The sequence below is a fragment of the Haliotis cracherodii genome, unplaced genomic scaffold, assembly GCF_022045235.1.
Source record: "Haliotis cracherodii isolate W230 unplaced genomic scaffold, xgHalCrac1.p SCAF_14, whole genome shotgun sequence".
Lineage (NCBI taxonomy): Eukaryota > Metazoa > Mollusca > Gastropoda > Lepetellida > Haliotidae > Haliotis > Haliotis cracherodii.
Genome location: NW_027266269.1, coordinates 5,611,996 through 5,636,440, shown reverse-complemented (window position 1 = coordinate 5,636,440; position 24,445 = coordinate 5,611,996). Strand labels below are relative to the sequence as shown.

The 24,445-nt window shown below is 40.1% G+C and overlaps 1 protein-coding gene across 1 annotated transcript; it reads left to right on the top strand.

The window, feature by feature from the left end:
- Window positions 1-3,379: 3,379 nt before the first annotated feature.
- LOC139461383 (uncharacterized metal-dependent hydrolase YcfH-like) lies at window positions 3,380-5,483 on the top strand. Its single transcript, XM_071242989.1, has 3 exons — window positions 3,380-3,593; window positions 4,766-5,126; window positions 5,231-5,483. Exons 1-3 carry the CDS (start codon window positions 3,380-3,382, stop codon window positions 5,481-5,483), a joined length of 828 nt encoding a protein of 275 aa, XP_071099090.1.
- The last annotated feature ends 18,962 nt before the right edge of the window (window positions 5,484-24,445 follow it).

The window sequence follows — 24,445 nt, the reverse complement described above, 5'->3', positions numbered from 1 at the left end:
GAATCATAGTTCCCCAGACACATTTATGTTAATGAATATCGAATGGCTAGCGTTTGAAAAGATACTTGTTGACAATACTGAATCATGGTTACAGCATGCACATTTATGTTAATGAATATCGAATGGCTAGCGTTTGAAAAGATACTTGTTGACAATACTGAATCATAGTTACAGCAGACACATTTATGTTAATGAATATCGAATGGCTAGCGTTTGAAAAGATACTTGTTGACAATACTGAATCATAGTTACATCAGACACATTTATGTGTAGACATTTTATGTTAATGAATATCAAATGGCTAGCGTTTGAAAGAAACTTGTTGACAATACTGAATCATAGTTACAGCAGACACATCCAAACAGAACAAGAAAAGACAGTAATGGATCTGTGACTCATATAAGTACTTTATCTGCTTTGAAATATATATTCTGTCACTGCGATGATTTCAACAGCTGTAAAGATTTAGCAGAGAACGCTCATAAAAACATATTTCGGAAAGACAAGACAAGGACAATTCATGAGCTATATTCAAAACTTACACACTCTCAAAATTAGGAAATACTTTGATAATTCAGCTCAGTTCAGTTTAGATCAATCTGAACTCATTTTTCTTCAAAAGGAAGATCAACAATAATTTTCCGAAAAAGAATGGGAATTAATATGTCTGTTTGAATATCATTTTATGAAAGATGTGCGATATGAAACAGTAAACTTTGAGGACAGCATTATAAAACGATTGGAGTTCTTGGACTCGTTTGAAGTTCTTAAACGCATTAGTGACAATTTACTGAAGGGTGCACAAAATACTATACGTCACAGACGTCTGAGACAAGTGTCATTCACAGTAAATGACGGTTTTGAACTTGTAGGTACAAAGCGCCACCAAGCAACTGTAATTGAAGAACAGTTGGTGTCAGAAGTTGAAAATGTGTTTCCAAGAGTTGTCAGCTGTATCCTATGTGTACAATGTCAGTGCCAGGACACCAATAATTGTGTTGATGTTTATGTGGAACTTTGTGACAGTGACACGGAACTGCAGTTGAAATCAGGAATTATACAGCTGATTCTTTCAACATTAAATAACGCACTGATTCTTTCAACATTAAATAACGCACATGGATTGAAATGTCATTTGATCAAATGTTTTAAACCAGACACCATCGACAAATTCAAGCCTGAGAATGGGACCTTCATGATGACATACTGCTTCAACGACTGAATGAATACATCCTTCGTAGTGAAGATCTTTTTCATGACAATGACAGCAGTACTGAAGACTATGGAGATGTTACCAGGTGTACATCATGCTTTGACTTCAAGCTGCCAAATCCTCTGTCAGCATCAAACTTTGATATCAAAGAAGAATGGTTCCTTGATGTGCCACTTGATGTCCAGATGTTGTTTGAAGTTTTCATTAATAAGATAGCTGTTTTAAATCACCTGATAGAGAGAAGTTGTTCAAGAAGAAGTTGGAGAGACTCTACAGTTGCTATGACGTTCTTCTCAACACTCTGAACCGACGTCACATCGGTGTGTTGCAACAGAGTACAACAGATGAACTTTTGATGAACTATAGAAGCATAAACAATTTGTTCTCTATAACCAGCAACTTTGGATGTACGACCAGTTTGAAAACAGCAGAAAAGAGTCTTAAAGAAAGAGCACTGACTGATACATGCTACTACAATAATTCATCAGACAGCATGCACTCAAGTACAGCACATCCGTGAACTTGAGACAATGTCATGTCATACTGATGCTGGACATTTTGGTCAGACTGAAAAACCGTAATGACCCAGTCCCTGGCGAAAGCAGATCAAAGCAGCTGTGTATGTTACCGATCACACTTCAAGGAATGCCAAAAGACAGCATTGAAATTGATTTGTGGCATGTCAACATATGTGACGGCACAACAAATTGTCCATGCAAAGCAACAACCAAAATTTCCGAAGACGAAGCTATCAATACCATTTTGAATCTTGATGGGAATGAGAGTGAAGTTTATGAGATGTTTCACCGCCTCTGTACATGGGGAAATATCCGCGTGTGAAGATCGTTAAAAGTTATGCAAGATATAGATAGATATATATATACATATATGTGTTTGTTCTTTTGTGTCAAACGTAACACAAAACAGATGAATGTCAATCCATCTCTCAACCAGAGAAGGTAATATATTTAGCATTCATTTATAAATTGAGTAAATAATCATAGATGAAATGTGTTTTTAAACTTAGAAATGTACATCTACTACAATATGTTTTTTTTCTTTCAGTTGCCTGCAACCAGTGATCTGACGGAGACTGATGGAACTGAAACATTGGAAGAAATCTTGCAGGAATCAACCCTAATTCAAGCACCTGATGGTTTTCCAGATGATCTTGAGGCAATTGCTTCTAGTTTTAAAGCTTCTGCTTTGGAAAAATCATTAGATGACCTCAGCATGTATTCTGACGACAAGAAACAAGGAGAATCAAATCATGAATTTGAAAATGAAATCACAACTATGTTTGGTTTCCGCAAATAGACACCACCAGCACTTTTGACAAGACACCCACCTCCTGAATCAGGCAGAGATGACGATATCAACAAACTTCGTGACATTTTGGATGACATCCTGATCAAACTTGGAATATATTCAAGCGATGACAGCTGTGATCGAATTCTTTTTGGACCTGATAACAAAATTGGCATGAATTTATTAAAACTTCTTCAGGAAAAAGGGAAATACAAGCAATTTTTGCCAGAGTTCCCATTATTGCATCTTAGAAAATCAAAGGTGAATACCCTTTTCACTGCTTACAAGAATGCTGGTCTCACTGAACTACTGATGGTTATGAGAGACATGGACAGAAGTGAATGGTCCAAATTGGTAACAGCTGACCATATAGATACTGCAACAGCAAATATCTGCCGAATTGCCCAAGCCATTCAACTTGCCTTTGCAATGAAGTTCCTCCAGACTATCCCAATTGAAGATGCACAGCAGTTTCTTGAAGATCAAGTCACTCGGAACCCAGTAGAAAATGCCTCAAGATGGGAATCAAAATCGAAAAGATTTTAAAATGAAGGAAAATCAACAAATGCAACATTTTCTCTGCACTATGACATGATGTCCCATTGTCATGAAGTTGTTGCTGTATCTCTATCAGAAAGTTTGGGTGGCAAAAATGGATATGACCTCCTCTTAAATGCAGTGAAATCATCACTTGTCTTTTCATTTGTCAATGGCGCCAGTTCGTATGCACCATTCTGCACAAGACTGCTTGCAGAGCATTACAATGCTGGTTCATTTCATCAGAGAATGAAGGAAACATTATATTCAACACCAATTGGAAACAGTAATGTAAACTTTGCCTGTGACACAAAGAGAGAAATGGACCAAAAAGATGCAATCAAAGGTTTGCGAGCAGGATCCAGTATAGAGTCGGCCTCTCGTCAAATGGCATTGATTGATTCCTTCAATCAGACACATGACGATGGACAGAAAAGACGTCAACAACAAAGTCAGGACATGGATCAAAAAGACATTCAGTGGAAGTTTTCTGAATGTTTTCCCTTACTGTTTGTATTTGGACTTCCCCATAGAGGTTTGTGCCCATTTAGATCGCCCATGATGATACAGGGCTTTGGTAACTGATCATAGACATACTGAAGATCAGCCTGCTGAAGAGTATTCGAAGGAACGTTGCTTTAGACAAACAGCAACTGGTGAAATAGAATACAACTTTGGGCCAGAATCTCATATGACTGCTAACCAGTTATGTGCTACAGAAGAAAATGCAAAGAGGAAAATGGATGTAACACCACAGAAAGGTCGAAGGAAAAAGAGGCAATTGACTTCAACCCCACTTAAGCGATAGATGTTAGCCTGATTCACAAAATCTAAATCTTCTCACATCTTAAAGTGAGTTCATGAAAACCTTTTTTAAGAATGTTGAGACACTCACAGGCAATACCTATAGTCATTTAAGTTGTGTGAATGAGGAGGCATACCAGTAGAGCAGGCCATGCTTACCCAATTCATGGACACCTGATGTAAGTCTTATATAGACACTACATAACATACGCTGTGCAAGTGTAACACATAGTGTTTGCGCATAAATCTTTATTTGGGAACGGTATCCATGTGAAGCAAAGAAATATACAGGATTGTATTTGATCAAGATTAACATTCACATACAAACAGAATTACTATCCCAATATATTCGTGTGCATTAACTATGTCCAAATAACAGTGATTTCGACTGTTACAAATATATGTTATCAAATAGAGATGAGTTTTATTGTTGTATCAAGACTATTTAATGACTTTGTGTAAATACAATTATTAACTTACTGATTTTTTCAGTGAGGAGGAAGTAGTATGTATGACAAAATGTAAATGGATTTAATGAATTAAATGAGTAATTTAAATAGATTTCAGGACAATAACATATACACAAGATGTTGTATTCAAATATTATGATGTATGAATAGTGGATAAATATTTGTGTGAAAACAATGTGTCACTTTAGTGTCATATGATTTCCTTTCTGCTATTCCAAAGTGCTAAAGAGAAAAATCACAGCAAAAATGGATAAAGGGCCCCGTAATATGGGATATTGAGATTCAGATGTCTGGACTTACTTTATTTGGAGGTATAGCATTACAGGTTCAGTTAGGGTGGAGGCAAATAATGTGATTCAGAGAGTGTGTCTGAGAGACTAATAAATAGCATGTAGATGAACATGTACAATTGAGGATATCCTAATCCACGGAGCGCCGGTACCTGAGAAGTACCTGACCAGGAAGGTGCTGGTGGACCGGGCCAAGTCACCGGTGACCACGTTGTCCAGCCGGGTCGACAATGACCCCAAGTGGAAGGTCGCCGTGGGAGTTCACCCTAAGCACGCGGGGGACTTTGACCACCAACAATTGGGACAACTAGTGGACCTGTTGACGTCCTCCCCAAACGTCAGAGCCCTGGGAGAGGTAGGGCTAGACAGGACGACCCCATCGCATACGTGGGCCCGCCAGGAAGAGGTGCTGAGGAAGGTTATCACCATCCCCACGGACGACCAAATCCTGATGCTGCACCTGAGGGGGAGTAAGGGTGACCCCTACGGATCGGATGTACAGGGGTTGGCCCTCAGGCTAGTCAAAGAGAAGTTATCACCCACCCGGGTGGTTCATCTCCATAGCTTCACTGGGAGAGCCAGTGATGTGACTGCCTGGCTGGCCCCAGAACTTACTTCAGCGTCAACTCCCTGGTGAAGGGGTTTGACAGGTGGCAAAAGGAGGGTCTGCGGTCGATTCCTCAGAATCGACTGCTCCTGGAGACAGACTCCCCTCATCTCAGCCCTGGGGGAGGGGGTATCAATACCTCCCACAGGATTGGGGATGTGGCCATGCTCGTGGCCCAGGCCCGAGGGGTTCCGGTTGAGGAGGTCCTGCGCTGCTCCACCAGCAACGCCAGGGCCATCTACCGGATCCCCTAGAGTTGCGGGATGTCAGCTCGGCATTTTTGTTGGGCAGTGAGCAGCCATCTTACCCCGGCATTTTTGTTGGGCATCCGGTGCAAGATCCAGGGGCCCGGTATTTTTACCGGCCACAAGAAACAAGAACGTACAGGCGTGGAGTTCTGTCCAGGACAGAGGGCAAGGGATCTTGGTAGGAGGACCCCCATTGAGAATAGAAACTTGGAAGATGTCCAGGGATCTTGGTTGGAGGACTCCCATTGAGAATAGAAACTTGGAAGATGTCCAAGGATCTTGGTTGGAGGACCTCCATTGAGAATAGAAACTTGGGAAGCGTCCAAGATTTCCGAGAAGTAATCCAGGTCGGAAAATTAAAGCTGAAAATGGAGATCTAAGAAGTGTTTACTAGTCCTGAAGAGCTTTGGCACTCCGAGGTGGATATCTCTATAGAAGATGAAACGTCATAACCTCTGAAAATCCCGGTGGTCTACCAGGGCAGAATATAGGGTCCTACCCCGCCGCAGGTCCCAGAAGACGTCAGGTTCCTGTAAATAGGGGGGAGTGTGGTGGTCGGCCATGTCCGCCACTACTGCCGAAGATAACCGAGAGCCGCAGCCCGTGCCCGGGAAGCAGCAGGACCCGGAAATCCTCCCAGCCAATCAGCTAGCCGGGAGCCCATGAGGGAAACAGTCGAGTTCAAAGCCAGCAAAGTAAGTAGACGTCTTTCAGACCATTCTCTTATCTTTGTTAATATAACTGACTCACCATAGTGTCAACTGGTGCCACTAGTGCTATGATCGTCGGCATAGCACCGACATGAGTTAACACTATATGTTCATAAAAAGATAATAAAGAGGAGCCCAGAGACTCTTCATTTTGATACTGCAGAAATCTAGACTTGCCAAAGATTATGGACTTGCTGGAATGAATTTGATATATCTGTATCAGGGTCTGTAAGACAGACTAATGTTGATGCTCTGCATTCATCGTTTTCATGTTGCACATCCTGAACATTTGTGTTCGACTGTTGAGCATCAATCGCCAAGCAGAGTATCCTGCTAGAGTCATTTTTCAGGCAGTCAGAGATCTTATCAGATACTCCTGACAAGGGCAGTGCCCCCGCCAGATGGATTCCCTGGGAAAGTAAATTTCACCGTTCACGTTCTTTAAACATATCTGTTGTGAATGTAGCGCCAGAACGCATCCAGTGAACAGGAATTTGAGTATCAGGTTACGGGAGATGTTGGTTAGCCCTGCCACAATGTAGACATGAATATCAAGTGTATGTGTATAATATTACAAGAAAACATTGATACAGTGCATTTAAGTTCCCATGCCATATGTGATGCCTCACAAACGCATGATGTTACTGAAAGGCATGATGAAGCATAATTATATTAAACACAAATAACACAACGCTGTTGTGGAAAAAAATATTATTTTTTTGAGAATTGGACTATTTAATGCTGTTGATACATTTGCTTAGGGTAGGTCTATTTAGAATAGTTTCTTGATTAACACCGCACTCAGCAGTATTCCAGCCATATGACGGCGGTCTGTAAATAATCTAGTCTGGACCAGATAATCCAGTGATTGACACCAAGAGCATCGAACTACGCAATTGGAATATGTCATGCATCGACCAAATCGGCGAGGCTGACTACCCAATCCTGTTCGTCGCCTCTTACGGCAAGCATGGGTTGCTGAAAACCTATTCTAACCTGGGTCTTTATTTGAAAAGTAGATCGAAGGAAATGGAAGCAATTTCTGGCACAAATGTAAACATGTGGAAATAGTATCAAAACTGCCAACATTGGCAGATGTACATACTAATAGTAATAGATCAAATTATTTTAATACTTTGGTTATAATAATGTAAATAAAAGCTCTAAGGGCTCTATATGGCAAAAAAATCAATGTCACAACCAAAGATACACATACACAAAATATAATCACTTAGTTGGAGAACATTTCAATACCGGGACTAATCAATAACGGAGATTCCTCATCTCTTGTTTGATGGTCAGTTTTCTATTTTTGTATTTCTTTCTTTCAAAGAATAGTAATTTTGAGCATGATGATGGTTTTTTTCTATGTACTGTTTTTTATCAGTAACTGTTGTGGAAAGTGGTTTACTTGAAACACTGACTGGTTTAAGTTCATATGATGATGATTGATCGGGATTGTCGTGTAACGCCACACTCAGCTATACGACGGCGTTCTGTAAAACTAATCGAGTCTGGACCAGACAAACCAGTGATTCATAACATGAGCAATCGATGCCATGCATCATCCAAAGCCTGACCACCCGATCCCGTTAGTCGCCTCTTACAACAAGCATAGTCGCCAGATATACTGTTAAGATGTAACATAACAATTCATCCATACTGAAAAGGCGAATAACGGGATCGGGCCGGGTGATCTGGCTGGCTGACTTGGTTGATGCATGTCATCGATCCCAATTGCGTGGATCGATGCACATGTTGTCAATCGCTGGATTGTCTGGTCCAGACTGGATTATTTACAGAACGTCGTCATATAGCTGGAATATTGCTGAGTGCGGCGTTAAACAACAAACAAACCAAACCAAACTAAAGAGAAGTAAAACTGCTTTTCCATTCGTATCAGTCTGACCCAAATAATTCCGCTGATGAGAGTCAAATAATGCATACGAATCAAAATCCGTAAAAATTGCTATGGACACATCATTAAAAGTTACCCAAAGTGACGGGGATATCAATATTGCTGGTTGAAATGATTCTATGAAATTTGTTTTCCCTGCTTCAATAATTGGAGCACCTGTGACGGGGCCACAAAACTGATCTGTTATGTAGACAATATCGCTTGAGGCAGTGGCTGCTGGGAGCTGATTATGACCTAAATACCCCTCATAGCCTTCGGTGTTAACTATGTGACTGTAGAGAGCGGTGCCTTCATCCAACAGATTATCGAGGTCAGTGGAACACGGAAAAGGCGCAAACAGATTTGAGCCATGGGACACAAAATATATGACTGCGACCAGAGCCCAGAGCTACGGCTGAACATTGAATTCCGTTAAACGGTTGAAATATACTACAGCCTTGATGCAAATTCGCCGACACACTGCTCCGATTTTGCTTTGACTTTATACCAAACGTTTCACATGTGGCTATGTGCGGTGCACTTATTAAAAAAGTATGGGGGACGGGGTTAATTCAAAATACGGAATATAACTATTCCAAATATTTCCAGTGAACATAAGCATCCAAACAATCAATAGTCTGGTATGTAGAATGTGGAATTCAGCCATATTACATTTAAATTGAGATGTCGTCGTTGTTTATGAATAAGCATATTTAGAATATATTTCATATTATGCTGTTATTTACGATCTCCGGAGTACAGTTCTTCTTTCGTATACACCGTGAAAATCAGAAAATTAGTCCTTGAGGAAGAAAGGACATCGGATTACAACAGAAACGGTCAGATGCATCAATTAACTACATAAAGACGATTTTGAAGTATGTCTTTGCTGGAAACCAAATCAGCGAGCCTGACCACCCGATCCCGTTAGTCGCCATTTACGACAAGCATACTCCCCCTTTACAGCAAGCCAAGCGATGTGGGTCAGCTGGGGGACACTGCACAAATTGGCTGGCCGAGACGCGGTATCAGGCGGGCGACGCCAGCTACTGATAAGACGGAATCAGATTCCCACTGTTTCCCCCAGGCCTGCGCCTAAAACACAAAGCAGGTCGGTTTTGAAAGAACGTTTAAGGCATGCGGTACAGTTTCCAGTTTTCATTAATTGAATGAAGTTAATATTTGTGTATGGTCCAAACAAACACAACAGTGTCCATTCTGAACGGCAAACCGTATGTACTGGTATATATCAGGACAGCATGACATATTGGAGTCTGTCTCCATAGCTGTGCTGAGTGTCCCGCCATTTGCACTACAGATTAAATAGCCTGCCACATATGTTGTATGAAAGAACAGATGTCTACCACAACTCTGCAACGTTTTCGTCGTAATGTAGGAAAATGCTATGAGTTATGCAAATAGAGTTAGCGGGACAGAGGAATTGATAATTAAGCTGTGAAGACCATTTACCCAAATTGTGAACGTAACGCCAGAACGCAGCCGGCGAACAGGAAGTTCGGTATCATGTTTCGAGATTTGGTTAACACGTTCAGCATGGGGGGCTTGTCGAGATGAGGGAGGTTGATACTCTCCGCTAATTAGGCAGATCAAACCTACTTCTAGAACATTTTATAGTTCGGACACTTATGTCGGTAAAAAACAGTAATTGAAGCCTTTCTTTCTGTCGAGGTTCTATTTTCATGATTAACTGTATTTAAGTACATTACATGTATGCGTCTGGTCCTTTCGTCTCCTTCATGTCTAAGATAAGCATGATAGGCGAAATAGTAAGACGAGACAGGTCTCTACGATTGTCAGTCCCGCCGATTTTACCATTCTATGCTATTCAGGAGGTGCCTATGCTAATACACCAGAGAACTAGATAAACGCACGAAAGGAAGGCAAGCACCGCGACTTAAATCTAAGCTCACCAAGTGTTTTACCGAACGCTTACAGAGGGCCCTGATCAGAGCTGCAAACACGTCCCTCCTAGACAATATAGATGGAGTCTTAGAAGTAGGGGCCGCTATACTATTGATGTATTGCTTATGCTTTGACCTACCGATCTTCACGAACCTAGGCGTCGAGGCAGCTATTCTCAAATTGGGATATCACTGTGCTCTTTCAACTGACGCCCATACGGACATGGGCGCAGAGCTACGCCGAAATCTATTGGCAAATTTCCAGAACTTTAATCCCGCCTGAAAACCCCTCAGACAGACACGACGTTAGGACACTCATTAATTACTTTAGACCAACGAGGTGTGCGTGTTTGTTGTTTAACGCCGCACTCGGCAATATTCTAAAACTGTCCATCGATGACAGGTTTTTATTTAGTTGAAATATATGTATAAATAATGTGACTCAAAGCTTTAACTCACTCACTCCAGCTATATGACGGCGGTCTCTAAAAAATCAAGTCGATCCAGTGATTGACATGCATCAACCAAGTCAGCGAGCCTGACCAGTACAAGCAGCCTGTGTTACTCAAACGCATGCGCATTAGAGTGCATAAATTTTGTCTTAAGAGTCATAAATTCTTTTAGACAAATTTTACGGTAAATGTGCTTATATAAATGAGGCTTATAGTCATTCATAATAAAATGATCTGACCTGATATGATTTTTGCACACTTGACCTACAATGGAAACGAGCTGAAAATAAGAGTTTACCGAACTAAGTATCGTTGCATTTGACTGGGTTTTTTTACATGACAAGTGACTATTATTTTACATAAGAAGTAACTGTTTTATAGTACACGAAATGGTTTAGTTACATGAAATAAGTGAATAGTCATAGGTTCAAATCCTGCTGGGGTCCATGCAGGTAGCAAAGGTACTGTAAGTCCCCATGGTCCTCAGTATGGTCACCTCACTTTAGTTGCTGTTGATATATAGCCCAATTTTATCTATTGTAATGTTATGAATTGTCATATTTTATGGTTCTGTACTAGTTTTAATCATATATCTGTGATATTCTAGTTATTGTACTGTCCTTCGTTGACAGCTTTTTATATTGTATACATTTATGTATTATTAATGTACTTCTCGTCACGATATGGCTGAAATATTGCCGATGTGACGTTAAATATTAACTCACTCACTCACTCATAGGTTTAAATTAACGTTAACTTTCTAACCTATTAGGATTCGTGAATGGTATATTGGTTTTTAAAGATATACTAACAGCTTTTGCCTCCTTGCACTTAGGACACTCTGTCCTGTAATACAAATAAACACGTAGAAGAAATTGACAACCTATACCGAGGGTTTTGCAACGAACTCCTTTTTTATGTAACGCGAAAAATGGTACAGAGTACTTTTAAAAAAAGCATTATCAAAAGTAAAAAAAGTATTTACCTCGGAGTGCTGTCTTCCCTTAAAAAAAGAAGACATAACGTTAATTTTAAATATCGCACAAGTAAAATAAATGCGAGATAGATGAAAGAAGATTTTAGATAGATCGAACTTACCAACTCATGCTCGCGCTGAAAAGTTTTTTTCGCGCCCTAGGGCACAAGCCAGGGCGTCTTGGGGTACTCGTAAATTTGCTGTAAAACAAAAAGAACTGTTATTTAAACGTATTCTGAGTGATAGAGTTATTGTTTAGCAGCGTTTGGACAATGTTACAGCCATTAGCGGCGTGAAAAGTTTCAGGTTTTAATAATTTAATAATCACTATAAACAAGGTATTGTTTCTGTCTTGATGACCATTGAAATCTTTGGTGAATTGTTCCTTCAGGCAACCCCTGTCTCTGTCTGTAATATTGCTGGCAAAGGGTTCCTTGGTCCTTCTTTGGTACATGAAAGGAATATTTATTTTCCTTATTGAAAACAGTCCATGCAGGAAGCAAAGGTACTGTAAGTCCCCATGGTTCCTAGTCTGTAACATAATCGAGTCTGGAACGATAATCCAGTGATTAATATCATGAGCATCGATCCACGCAATTTGGATCGATGACCGTGCATCAACCAAGTCAGTGAGCCTGATCACCCGATCCCGTTAGACGCCTCTTACGACAAGCATGTCACCTTTTAAGGTAAGCATGGATTGTTGAAGACCTATTCTTCACGGGTCCCGTTCCTTATAAAACTCATACATCTTTTCATCGATATGGCTGCAATATTGCCGATGTGACGTAAAGCATTAACTCACTCACTCACTCACTCTTTTCAACGATCCCAATTGCGTGGATCGATGTTTATGATGTAAATCACTGGATTGTCTGGTCCAGACTCGATTATTTACAGACCGTCGTCATTGCATTGAATTTTGCTGAGTGCTATAACAACGTTAAACAATATACACATTGTATATAGTGGGCATCCATCTTTGGAAATGTCTCAATGTATTTCCTCACGATCAGCGGCACTTTCGTTGTGCTTCCAAAGGTTCCCTTGCTCTGCAATAAGGCATGGCTGATGTAGGTAGGCCTCCCCATTGTCAAGAATGTCCATGAAAAACTTTTTGGATACACGATGCCTTGTTCCTTCCCACTGTTAATTAAAATTTAGCCCGATAGATTTGGCGTTTCTTTTCCATCTCTGTGTCCGTCTCAGCCTGATCCTGGTAAGTACGGGGTTTTTTTCTATCAGTATTCCAACCAAGAGAATCCTTTCGTCTCTCATTTGAAGTCAGACTGCTAAATGATTTAAATATATACTCTGTCTAGCTTCTTCGGGGATCTTCTTGGCGCACTTATATCGTACAAAACTTATATCCACATTTTGAACAGTCAACTGCTTGAACCGATGCACCATTATATTCTTTATTATAGACGTTTCTGCAAAGGGACGAGGACACTGGTTCTTTGTTGTCTGCAGCACACCTTTCCTTATAAAGTTCATACATCTTTGTAATATTCAATTCTGGTCCTAAAAATTGCCTGTTTGTATCTTTTCTTGTATAGTGGGCATCCATCTTTGGAAATGACTCAATGTGTTCCCTCACTTTCGTCAAGCGATCACTGGCAGTTTTATTGTGTGGCTTATGTGTACCTCCACGTTCAGCGCTTCCAAAGGTTCCCTGACTCTTGTGCTGTAAGGCATGGCTGATGTATGACTCCTCAATGTCAAGAGCCCAATGCAAACAAGATGTCTTGTTCCTTCCCACTGTAGATTAAATGCCCGATAGACTTGGCGTTTCTTTTCCACCGTCATCCAGGTATGTACGGGTTTTGTTTTCATCAGTGTTCGAACAAACTAAATCCTTTTGCCTTTCATATGATGTGAAGCTTCTAAATGATTTAAATATACTCTGTCTAGCTTCTTAGGGGATCTTCTTGGAGCACCTATATCGACATTTTGAGCAGTTGACTGCTTTAACCAATTTTGCTTTCATGGTCTTCCCTTGCTGGTTTACATATTCCATCCCACCTAACCTGAAGTGTTTCCTTCATTTTCTAACCAAGTCTCATGCGTCGCACGTCTTCTTCTAAACAACACCTTTCTCAGAGGTGTATGAAAAGCTGCCGACTTTCTTGCAGTTAATGATCGAGATGGGTTCTGTCTGTTCAGGGATGAGGCTGAATTACCAGATGACTCTGGAACTGGACTTGAAGTTAGCTTCCGCTATTTTTCCAAAACTCACCATTCTTTTCAGCTGATGATATTTCTTTTCAGCTGATGATATTTCTTTTCAGCTGAAGCTATTTATCAAATGGAAAGCCCAACACCTGTCAAGGCAACCAAATTCCTTGACGTCCGTGATAAGATGTAGGCGGCTATGGGCATTGTAGACTAAAAATTCTGGTCCATACAACTGACGGTCTTGTGCAACGATGCACTCTAACAGTTTTTTCCTTTGATAATCTGTTGACTGCAAAAATCGCAATGGCAACGTTAAGGACCATGAAATGATCATAAAGGTGAGATTGGAGAATACCTTTTGGAACGATTTGATCTTTGTACAGTAGGAACTGTCTGTATTCTGTTGCTTCTGACCCACGAAGATTCCGGGGTAGAATAGGTTGGGGAATGATGAAGTTGACCTTTTTCTCTGGCCTAGGGCTTTGTTTGGGACAGTCCGCTTTAAAATGTCCTCAGTTCACCAATGCAAAACATCCGTCGACATGCCCTGGGCTGGGGGACCGAAAATGGGGTTGTGCCCTGGACATTTTTTCAACAAACCTTTTCACAATATCCTTCATCTCTATGGCGTCCTATTTGGTCTCCTTCTTGAATTCTGTCGGACATAGCCGTTCTCAAGAAAGTGGTTCTACCACCCGTTTCACGCTCGGCATATCTTCTTCCTCTTCCACCAGCAATATTTCAGCCATATCGTGACAAAATCAAATTGTACAGTAATAAAACATAAATATAGACTATAAAATCTGTCAACAAGGGACAGTAAAAGAACTAGAGTATAACAGCTTTAGATATAAAACAAATAAGTAAGCATGAAAGATTGATTATTCAGAACAATACATTATAGAAACAGGCTAGAGATCACCAGCAACCAAAGTTAAGCCTCCATACAAGTGACCACAGGGACTTACGGTACATCTGCTTCCTGCCTTGAACCCAAGTAGGATTTACACCATCCCTTGAGTGTTTCAAGAACAACTATGAAACGTTAGAAGTAAAGTTTGACGCTTTAAAGATATCAAATGAATGTAAGTCCAACGGAACAGTATGTGTAAGCACTAGCGTGGATGTCGGGTAAATGCTATCCATCAGATGCTCTTCACTTTCTTCAAAAAGTCTTCAGATTTGAATGTGCATGTCGTTCGTCATAGATTACCTTGACCGACATTATCAAGTAGATGGAACCTTTTGGTGAATGTCTTTCGTCATAGATTACCTTGACCAACATTGTGAAGTAGATGGAACCTTTTGGTGAATGTCGTTCGTCATAGATTACCTTGACCGACATTATCAAGTAGATGGAACCTTTTAGTGAATGTCGTTCGTCATAGATTACCTTGACCGACATTATCAAGTAGATGGAACCTTTTAGTGAATGTCGTTCGTCATAGATTACCTTGACCGACATTATCAAGTAGATGGAACCTTTTAGTGAATGTCGTTCGTCATAGATTACCTTGACCAACATTACCAAGTAGATGGAACCTTTCAGTGACTCTGTTACCCACGCTGCAGCTTTTGCCTTACTGCACACAGCCCAGACAAACAACTTGACAGAAAGTACCAAGAAAGTTTTCTTCAAATGTCTGTCGTTGTTTCATCAAGCAGTGATGGGAGGTTCTTTGTCTTTGCTTCTAACACAACTCCATCAATGTTGTCTGCTGCCAGTTTTCTAGAAGTGTTCGTTTTGATTGCGTCTTTAATTTTTTTAAATGTATAAATACATCTACACTGACAGTGCCTGAAACTTTGTGATCACTACTGTAGCCAGAGGAATGGACTGGGGACTCATCTTTGATGCTATTCCAGTGAGGTTGTACTTGATCACATTCTTTTAGCCTGCCCCTCTCGGCACTGCGAAGCTTGTCCTGTAACCGTGATATTTCTTCTTCTGCTCTCATTCTCTCTTCCTCTGCCCTGCGTAATTTATATAGGTATTCCTCCTCCATAGCTTTGCGTTGTTGCTCCCGCCTTTGAGTTGCCAATTCCCACTGGTATTGTTCCCTATAGACTCTCTCATGTTCCCACTTTAGCATCTCCATATTCCTCGAATACTTGTCCAGGGGCGATCCTGGAAACTCTGCTCTCTCCCCTCTATCCTAAAGAAATGGGTGCTGCATCTCGCCTAACAAGGAGTGAGTGAGGGAGTTAAAATTTTACGTCACATCGGCAATATTTCAGCCATATGGTGATGAGAACATTAATACTATTTAAATTTAGATGTATAAAAAGCTGTCAACGATGGACAGTATAATAACTAGAGTATCACAGTTTCGATTTTAAAACTAGTTTAGAATATTTAAAAGAATACATTATCATTCAACAATACAATATAAAAATGGGCTATAGATCACCAGCAACCAAAGTTAGGCAATCTTACTAGGGACGGTGGGGACTTCTGCTACCTGCACGGCTCCCCAGCAGGATTTACACCATCCCTTTAGCTGCTGGCGATGACACGGATTTTAGCCATCAATTAAAATAACAAAGATACTACGATTAAAATTGTGGCATGAATAAACGTACTTAAAAGGATGTGGTCTTACATATCCTCCCAGGGGGACAATAATTTTACGCTACTTCAACCCCCTTTGAGGATACAGCCACTAACCATATTAGTTACAAATTACACACTACCAATATTATAAAATATAACTGCACATCTCAAAATTTATCAATGAGTTTAATTTATTTAAAAAAAAGCAATAGTTAAATGAGAACTTATTCTATTAAAAAGATCCTTAATAGATGATGATTTGAAATAAGTATCCCTTGTGATGGCCTAACAAGGAGGGTGAGGCGCTGGAGTAACGACTTGACGTGAATGTTGCCAAACTTGATGGCCGGTCACTATGATGGTAACTTGGAAGAGGCGAAAAATGCCGACCAGACAAACCGGTACCCCGGGTGGCTGGTGAATACCAACCATGGGCAAGGTGCCTCTGCGCCTGAGACGATGTGATGTTATTCATCTTGCCTGGTGTGGAGGCATGTGTCTGACTGTTGGGCGGTACCAAATGGGCTGACGAGACACTAGCAGGTGAAGTAGGTCTGTTAACCGCTCGCGCTTCCGGCAGTGTGTCCATGGTATATGCAGAAATCTGTTGCTACTATAGTTCACAATGGATAGCGTAAGCTTCTTTCTCAATTGTAAAGCATCCAACCTGAGAACCATTCAATTTACTGGAAATAGATGGGTTTTTCACTGTGATTACCTGGGAGAAATTCTGTACCATCCTAACATGCCTGAGTCAGACAAGCACCTACACATTGTGTCACAAGCATCCCTATACAACACTTGTGGTTTATTGGTGTCTGTATGTGCTATGAGGGGAAGAACAGTTAGACTGCTCTTCATGAGGTCAAACGCTTCCTGGCATTCTGTGGACCATTTGAACTTAGCATACTTCTTTGTCAAGGTTATTATGGGTTCAGCTACTTTTGAGAAATCTGGTATGAACCTTCTGTAATAGCTACACATTCTCTCATAACCTCCCTAACTGATGAAGGAGGGGTTGTGTTCTCTCAATTTGTCTTGTACTATTCCAATGTGTTTCATGTGGTCTTCTTTAGTTGATGAGAATATGAGAATGTCATCAAGATATGCAAAAGCAAAAGTTTCACAGTCTTGTAGTACAATATTCATGAGCTCCATGAATATAGATATGCCATTTGGTTTGAGTAATGCACTAACTGAGAATTCAAACAGATCTCGATTACCATAATGACTTGCCAGTATCCTGATTTCAAATCAAGTGAGCTGAAGTAGGATGCATTAATGACGATAAAATATTTTCAATTACTGGCAGAGTATGTGATATTTGTTTTGTGACTTTGTTTAATTGTCTAAAATCAACACAGAAGCGTTTTGATACATCCTTTGTGTCAACAACTACTATAGGAAAACTGCATAGTGATCTAGATCTCTTGATAACCCCTGCAGCCAACATGTCCTCAACTGCTTTGTCAACAATCTTCCTCTTGTTCAAGTGTGTTTCAGTTTGATTTTGGCGTGATCACCCGCGTCTAGATGACTCAAGTCCATGTTTGTTTTTTGCGAAAAGGTCTCTATGGTTATAGAGTAATTTGGTAATGTCCTCCCTGTGTTCCACAGGCACATCAATATCTGTTATCTCTTTCTGTCATTATTGAGTTCATCCTATCTGTCATGTCTTTTAACAGTACTGCATTAGCCTCAGTCACGGGTTCTGTCTTCCCTATGATGCATCCTTTCCTGAGTGGGAATGTTTTATTTGTATTATTGACTAACATCATTGGTATTTCACCTTTCTTTTTCAACCTGGACAGTGAGTTTCCTACCATCAATCCTGGTTCTGAATTAATGTAATTTCCCTCTTCACAATGGATCTCAATTTGACTTTTTCTTTGTCTTAACTTTTATCACTTTAGCTAGTTAGTCTGAGGATTGATGCCATTTGTATGTCTTCTTCTAAAGGAACATAAGCATCACCTACTTTCAATCTTCCTGGAGCAAAGTACAGTCTCACTCCATTGTCAGTCAACCAGTCTCGTCCAATAATTATATTTCTGTTGATACCACTAACAATATAGAACTTATACTTCATGAGCTGTTTCCCTACCCTAAATGGTATTGTTGCACATCCTTCGAAAGCCAGTGGACTTCCATTGACTGATTGTAAAGAAATGTTTTCTTAAGTTGAATTTGAAACACCTCTAAAAGTTTCATATACTCTTGGTTGAATTAGAGATACTTGTGCTCCTGAATCAATCAATGTCCTATACCTACGTCTCCCCACTGATACAACACATGAGTTTGGGTTTCCCGCCAAATTGATTGTAAATAATTCCCCTTTTTGATTCGTCTCCGCCTGTGCTCCTCAAGGAAGAGACCTACCTAGTTTAAAGGATGGCAACAGTCTCTCTCTGTGCTCACTGCATTATCCGGTTTGTCTACCACCTCTACAATCTCTGGCTTTATGTCCACCCAGGCCGCATTTGTAGCACTTCTGAGGTCATCGATAATGGTCTTCATCCATCGGCTCATGGGCAGCCCTGTTTATACTATCAACCCGTTCTTTTGTTCCAAATCTTAAGTCAAACTTTTTTCTCAGAATTTGTTTTTTCATGGCCATGGTAACTGCTTCGGCAAAACTGTTGGGATTATCTCTCATTATCTTCATCTTTAAATAGTTATGTTGTAACCCTTTTACAAAGAATCCCACTAACTGGCGCTCTATTGCATCATTCCAATTTTGATCATGCCCAACTTTTGCTTCCTCCGCCAAGGCTAACAGCCTTTCCGCAAATATTTGTACGCTCTCTTCATTATTTTGCCTTAATTTCTGGACAGTGTGAATACATATTTTGGGTCAGTGATCTCAGCAAATCGAGCAGTTAACTCTTTTTTTCACTACAAGCAAAGTATGGCGTGGGTTGTCATGTAGGTATCGCTGTAGAAAATCACTCACAGGGCCACGGCTACTTTGAAACGCTACTAAGTGAATTTTTTCTTCGGGAATTCCTGATAAACTAACATACTTGTCAAGAGACTTAAGGCACTCGTAATTAGCAACCTCCTCCTGGTGAGTGCTGGGTGCTGGGTGCTGGGTGCTGGGCAGAATGTTTCCACAGCACCCCATTGCTTGTTGTATGAGGCGACAAAATTGGGCAACCTTGTTTGCCATGGTTGCGCCCCTGTGTCAGCGGAGGAAGGGATTCTGGTGGTTGAAGGCATTGGAGCCAGGAACCGGTGTTCCTTTTGCCCAACACACCACTTCGACCCTTACTTCGCCTAGACGGGTGGTAGAATTGGCCTGATTCAATTAATCGGCTGGTCACGCCATGCGCTGTGCATGGAAAACATTCATGTTGAAATTCATCTACATTATTTGATTTCTGTACTTGAATGCAGTTAACCAAAAGTTATGATATAAAGTTTTGCCTAGAGTCCAATGCCACCGTTTTAAATATGATGAGCATGTGTCAAATTTATCTGTAATTATTTTAGATATTGTTTGTTATCTTGTCATACCTGTGTCATGTGTACTTGTGTAACCCATTACAAAAATGAAATAAAAAAATTAGTATAGTCATTCGAGTTTGTTCTATAAATATAAGTAACTCAGCTGTATTGTCACAGTTGAATTATTGTGCTCAGAGTGAGATCATGGAACGTAAGGTTGTTAGAGCAGGCTAATCTGATGTTTGACAAACCTCCCAACCTTATTGTGTACTGCTATGCTGTATTGCAAGACATCTACAGTGACATGCAGCAAAACATTTCTAACATTCTTTTTATGGATTCCCTTCCAAATGAGAATGATTTGAAAATGTGGTCTGAGCAATCTGAAAAGAACATGGTCTTGGTCATGGATGACATGATGATGGATATATGTAAAAGTCCACTGATGTTAAATCTCTACACTACATTGTCTCATCATTGGGGAATCAGTGTTATAAATATTCAACAGTCTGCTTATCCTAAGGGGGATTGTAACCGAACTATTTCCTTGAATACACACTACTTCATTTTGCTATTAACCCACGTTCTGCACATGAATATAAAATCTTGGCATCTCAAATATTTCCGGGTCAAGCCAAATATTTTACTGAATCATTTCGTGACGCAGTGGAGGGAAAGAAATTTCAATATTTAATGATTGACGTATCACCCTATTCCGATCCTCAGTATGGGCGTTTGCGCAGTGGTGTCTTTCCAGATGAAGTATGTATTGTGTACCAACCCAAATAAAAGCTACTGCTGAAAGTTATACCCACCAGTTGCCTGTCTTACCAATGAACAGATCAGTTGCTTACTGAGATCATCATGGATGTTTGCGGACGATTTGAAGATATTGCTAACGATTGTTCAGTGATTTCAACCAATGCTGAAGTGTATGGACATAGCTTTTGTGAGAGATTAAAATCCTTTGCCAGTTGGCCCGTGCAAATGAAACAGTCACTGAAGACTATGGCACAAGCAGGATTCATTTACACGGGTCAATCAGATAAAGTCTACTGTTTCATGTGTCGATTGCGTGTACATAAATGGATGCCAGAAGATGAACCACTAACTGAACATTTCAGGTTATCACCTCAGTGTAGTAACATAAACATGATAGCTTCTAATACCGAATGAGAGACATCGGCTATGGTGTATGAGGAATATTAGGGTCTAAGCATACATATATAAAAGACACAATAACCTAGTCGGATCATTTCACATCGTGATCTCCTCACTTCAATATGGGTGATTTACTGGAAAAACATCTGTCTTTTCTTCAGACACTACTGCAGGCTAATGTGAAGCAGAGAAAAGCTTTACTTCAATATGTGTCATGTGAACAAACGCATGCTATTAATAGCATGATGTTAAACATTTTGAACGGGAATATTCCACTCTCACTGATGGATAAAACTCGCTTGCACCGTCATAGGTTTCACATTAGAACATTGGCTGCCAAAGAAGGTTTTCCCAATCGGATTAAAAAGGAGGTGTTGATAAGACATCATTCGATCTTGCCTATTTGCATTGCTGCACTGTTAGATTACCTACATCATGAGCAGACCTATGGTTCTCCTGAACAGGAACACATCCCAACATTTGATAGACAACCAGGAAAAGGAGAAGACAGTGACACAGGAACTACAGATAATGACAGTGACTCCAGATCGGGAGACGAGTCCTCTGAGACTGAATGAGACCCCTGAAGAAATCACCCACGATGAAGCACAGATTAAAGCGAATACAAACTTGATTCTGGATCTACTTCTTAAGGATGTGTCATTAACTGAAACGATTGGCAAACTCGCCAAACTATGGTACTTTATCAGGGATCAGATCAGAAACGCTCACTTCAGACTGAATGATCAGTTAGAAATTGATTTAGATAATGAGAATGTGTGGATCGGAACTAGCGTTATTGACGTCATTCGTTTTATTGTGATACATCGTGGGACTGTTCCTTCAGGCTACCGTGACTTTCTCAAACTTTTAAAAATGCACCATGTACCAAAGCGGCTTTTGTATAAGCCAGATGCAAAGAAAAAGAACGACAAAAGAAAGAAGGCAAAATCATCTTTATATCTAAAACGACAAGCACAATATGGTGTACCCGGTGCTAACACTACTGCAAAATTAAGAAAACTAGAGTCTTTCTACCTGTACATGCACATTGAATTCATGACATGTATTCTATGTAACTTTCTGATTGTAAAGCAATAAAATAATGCTAACACATGCGACTTTAGTTAGAACTATCTTCCATGTTCATGAGGACTCTGAGCTGCATCTCAAGTCTTTCTTTTCTGTCATTGCAGAAGAAATGTCTATGCATATAATCAGAGTCATTGTAACGCACAGTGTGCTGGTCCTGAAACTCTAGCCCAAGGCTTACCCTCTGTTGCTTGGCTTTTTCCAAGATGGTATGAATGGGTAGCTTATTCACTGCATGATCAAAGTATTGAGTAATACACTCGTCACTGTTCATCATGAGACACTGGTGATGTACTTGCGATGGAAGATTAACTTCACATCCATAACAATTATCACAACATAACTTCCGAACAAGTCTCTGGAGTTCATCGAGATAGTGTCTCTATGTATTAATATATAACTTGATTTAGTCACCATATGGCTGAAATATTGCCGCTGTGACTTAAAATATTAACTCACTCACTCACTCATCGAGATAGTGAGTCTCAAAGATGCCTACGAGAAGTCGTTTGTTTCAACGCAGCTGTAAGCGATTGGTTATTTGTCTCCTGTTGATGTGAATTTCACGCACAGTTACTGAATAGTTGGGTGTTTGACGATTCTCGACTTGATGGAACATTCTTCTTGCACGCTGTAAACCTGCCTCCATGGCATCCTCATGGCTTCTTCGGAAGCTTCTGCCTTCATAATACACTATGTCATTGCTGCCATTTCGTCTTAACTGGTAAATGAATCCGGTGGTACTCATGTTGCTGTAATCATAAAGATAATTAAATGAGTGAAACACTTTAAGTGTGATGATAACAGCAATTATTACTATTGATATTAGAATTATTATTGTTAAATTAAAATGGATAACATTCAGCAAAAAAAAAAAGGAGGAGGGTACCTGTATCAATCACCCATCTCTGAAATGTGGAACTTGAACAGCATTACCACATACTCTTAGACTGGTGAATACCCATAGGGTAAACTATATATACCATCCTCTAGAACACAACGTTTATCATCTAAGGGGGATAATGCTATTTTGCTCAATGTCTCAGTGTATAAAGTGTTATTGTGAGAGCGAATGAGTGAATAGGAACAATAAAAAGTTTTCCTCTCCAGGAGACTGTCTTTGTATTTCTTATGGGTCAATTGCTTGGCAATGACAGATTTCTTTATTCCTTTAGCTGTCTTTTGGTTTGATACAGTGTTCTTATCTGACTGTATCAAAAAGGAATACATTTTGCTTTTCAACCCTACAAACTTTAAATGATCTTTCCTGCAGCTTCATCCTTCATCTTTCCTGTGACTTTTTTGTTTGCATTTGAATACAATCCTTTAGGATCGTTCTGATCATAATTGGAAGTATCAAACAAATGCAGATTTTGCTTCATGAATATGTAGGGATCAAGCAAAGTCTCGTGTGGAGGGGCATGAATGTGCAAAAAGAGGCCATATTCCGGTCCATATTGCCGTTGCATGACGTCATAATAGAAAGAAAGGATTTGAAATTTGGCTAAATCCAAAATACTGAAACCAACAGCGATAGGTTGATCTAAATGGACAGACACTTGCTCTATTTCCACGGACACAACATCTCCTGAAAACACTTTCACCTGCTTAAAATTGATTTTAGCTACATAACTGCGAAATTGCTGTCTTTGGGTCACTAAGTGCATGGATTTCCGCTTGCGTTTATTCATACAGAACCTGCCAAACACACAATTATTCATAAGTTTATATTGGTCCTTGTCACAGGCATCAGTTGCGTGTTTGCGTCTTTCCAAATTTAACTGAACATAGGGTTTCAACCAGGGACCTTGCTTGAACTTTAACACCCTATGAATGTGTTGGAGGACTAGCCCATGTCTCAAATACAGTTGCAAAGTTTTGAAATGAACCACATAGTTCAAGCGATCTTTTAAAGTAGCAAACAATTTCTTGGTCAAGTGTCAATTTTGACACTGGGAGGTATAGAACTGGCTGAGTAACTCTTTGTGATAAGGTGAAAAGTCCTCAAAGGGAATGTTGTCATGGGTAGGAGCCATGGGGAAAGCAGCATGAAGTTTGTGTAAATGTTTAGGATAGTGCAAGTCCACTTCCAAAATGTAACCTGTATCCCCTTGGGTATCTATTGTAACCCAATCAATAGTTTCATAATCTTGTGCTGACATGAACTGATCGTTACCAATAGGCAGAGGTTCCAGCATAACTCCAGAATAAAGACTGTTAAAGTCCATGTACAGAAGCACCGAGGCTTCTTTTTCTGGGTTATGATTAGACATGTATTCATTGTTGCTTTCGGCAAATTTCTTACCGATGACGGACACGCCACCCCGAATGGAATTTTCCACAAAATTGTAACTATCTACATCAGTGAAGAGATCAAGCTTGACCCCGGTGACTTTCAGTGCTGCATCAATACAAAACCCAGGCATGGAATAGTAGTGGCAGATGTCAAGTCCATAATCTACTAAACATCCAGTTCTGAATGTTTCAACAATATCAGCCAACAACAGTGTGTCTACAACCACATACAACCGTGTAAAGTCAGACATTGTGTTGCATGCGAATGTATGCCACAATTCATG

What these genes read in the sequence shown, in the direction of transcription:
- LOC139461383 (XM_071242989.1), top strand. Translation starts at nt 3,380, where the DNA reads ATGGACCAAAAAGATGCAATCAAAGGTTTGCGAGCAGGATCCAGTATA. An exon ending in ATTTGGACTTCCCCATAGAG is followed by an intron (nt 3,594 to 4,765) that starts GTTTGTGCCCAT and finishes TAATCCACGGAG; the next exon opens with CGCCGGTACCTGAGAAGTAC. An exon ending in TACGGATCGGATGTACAGGG is followed by an intron (nt 5,127 to 5,230) that starts GTTGGCCCTCAG and finishes GGCTGGCCCCAG; the next exon opens with AACTTACTTCAGCGTCAACT.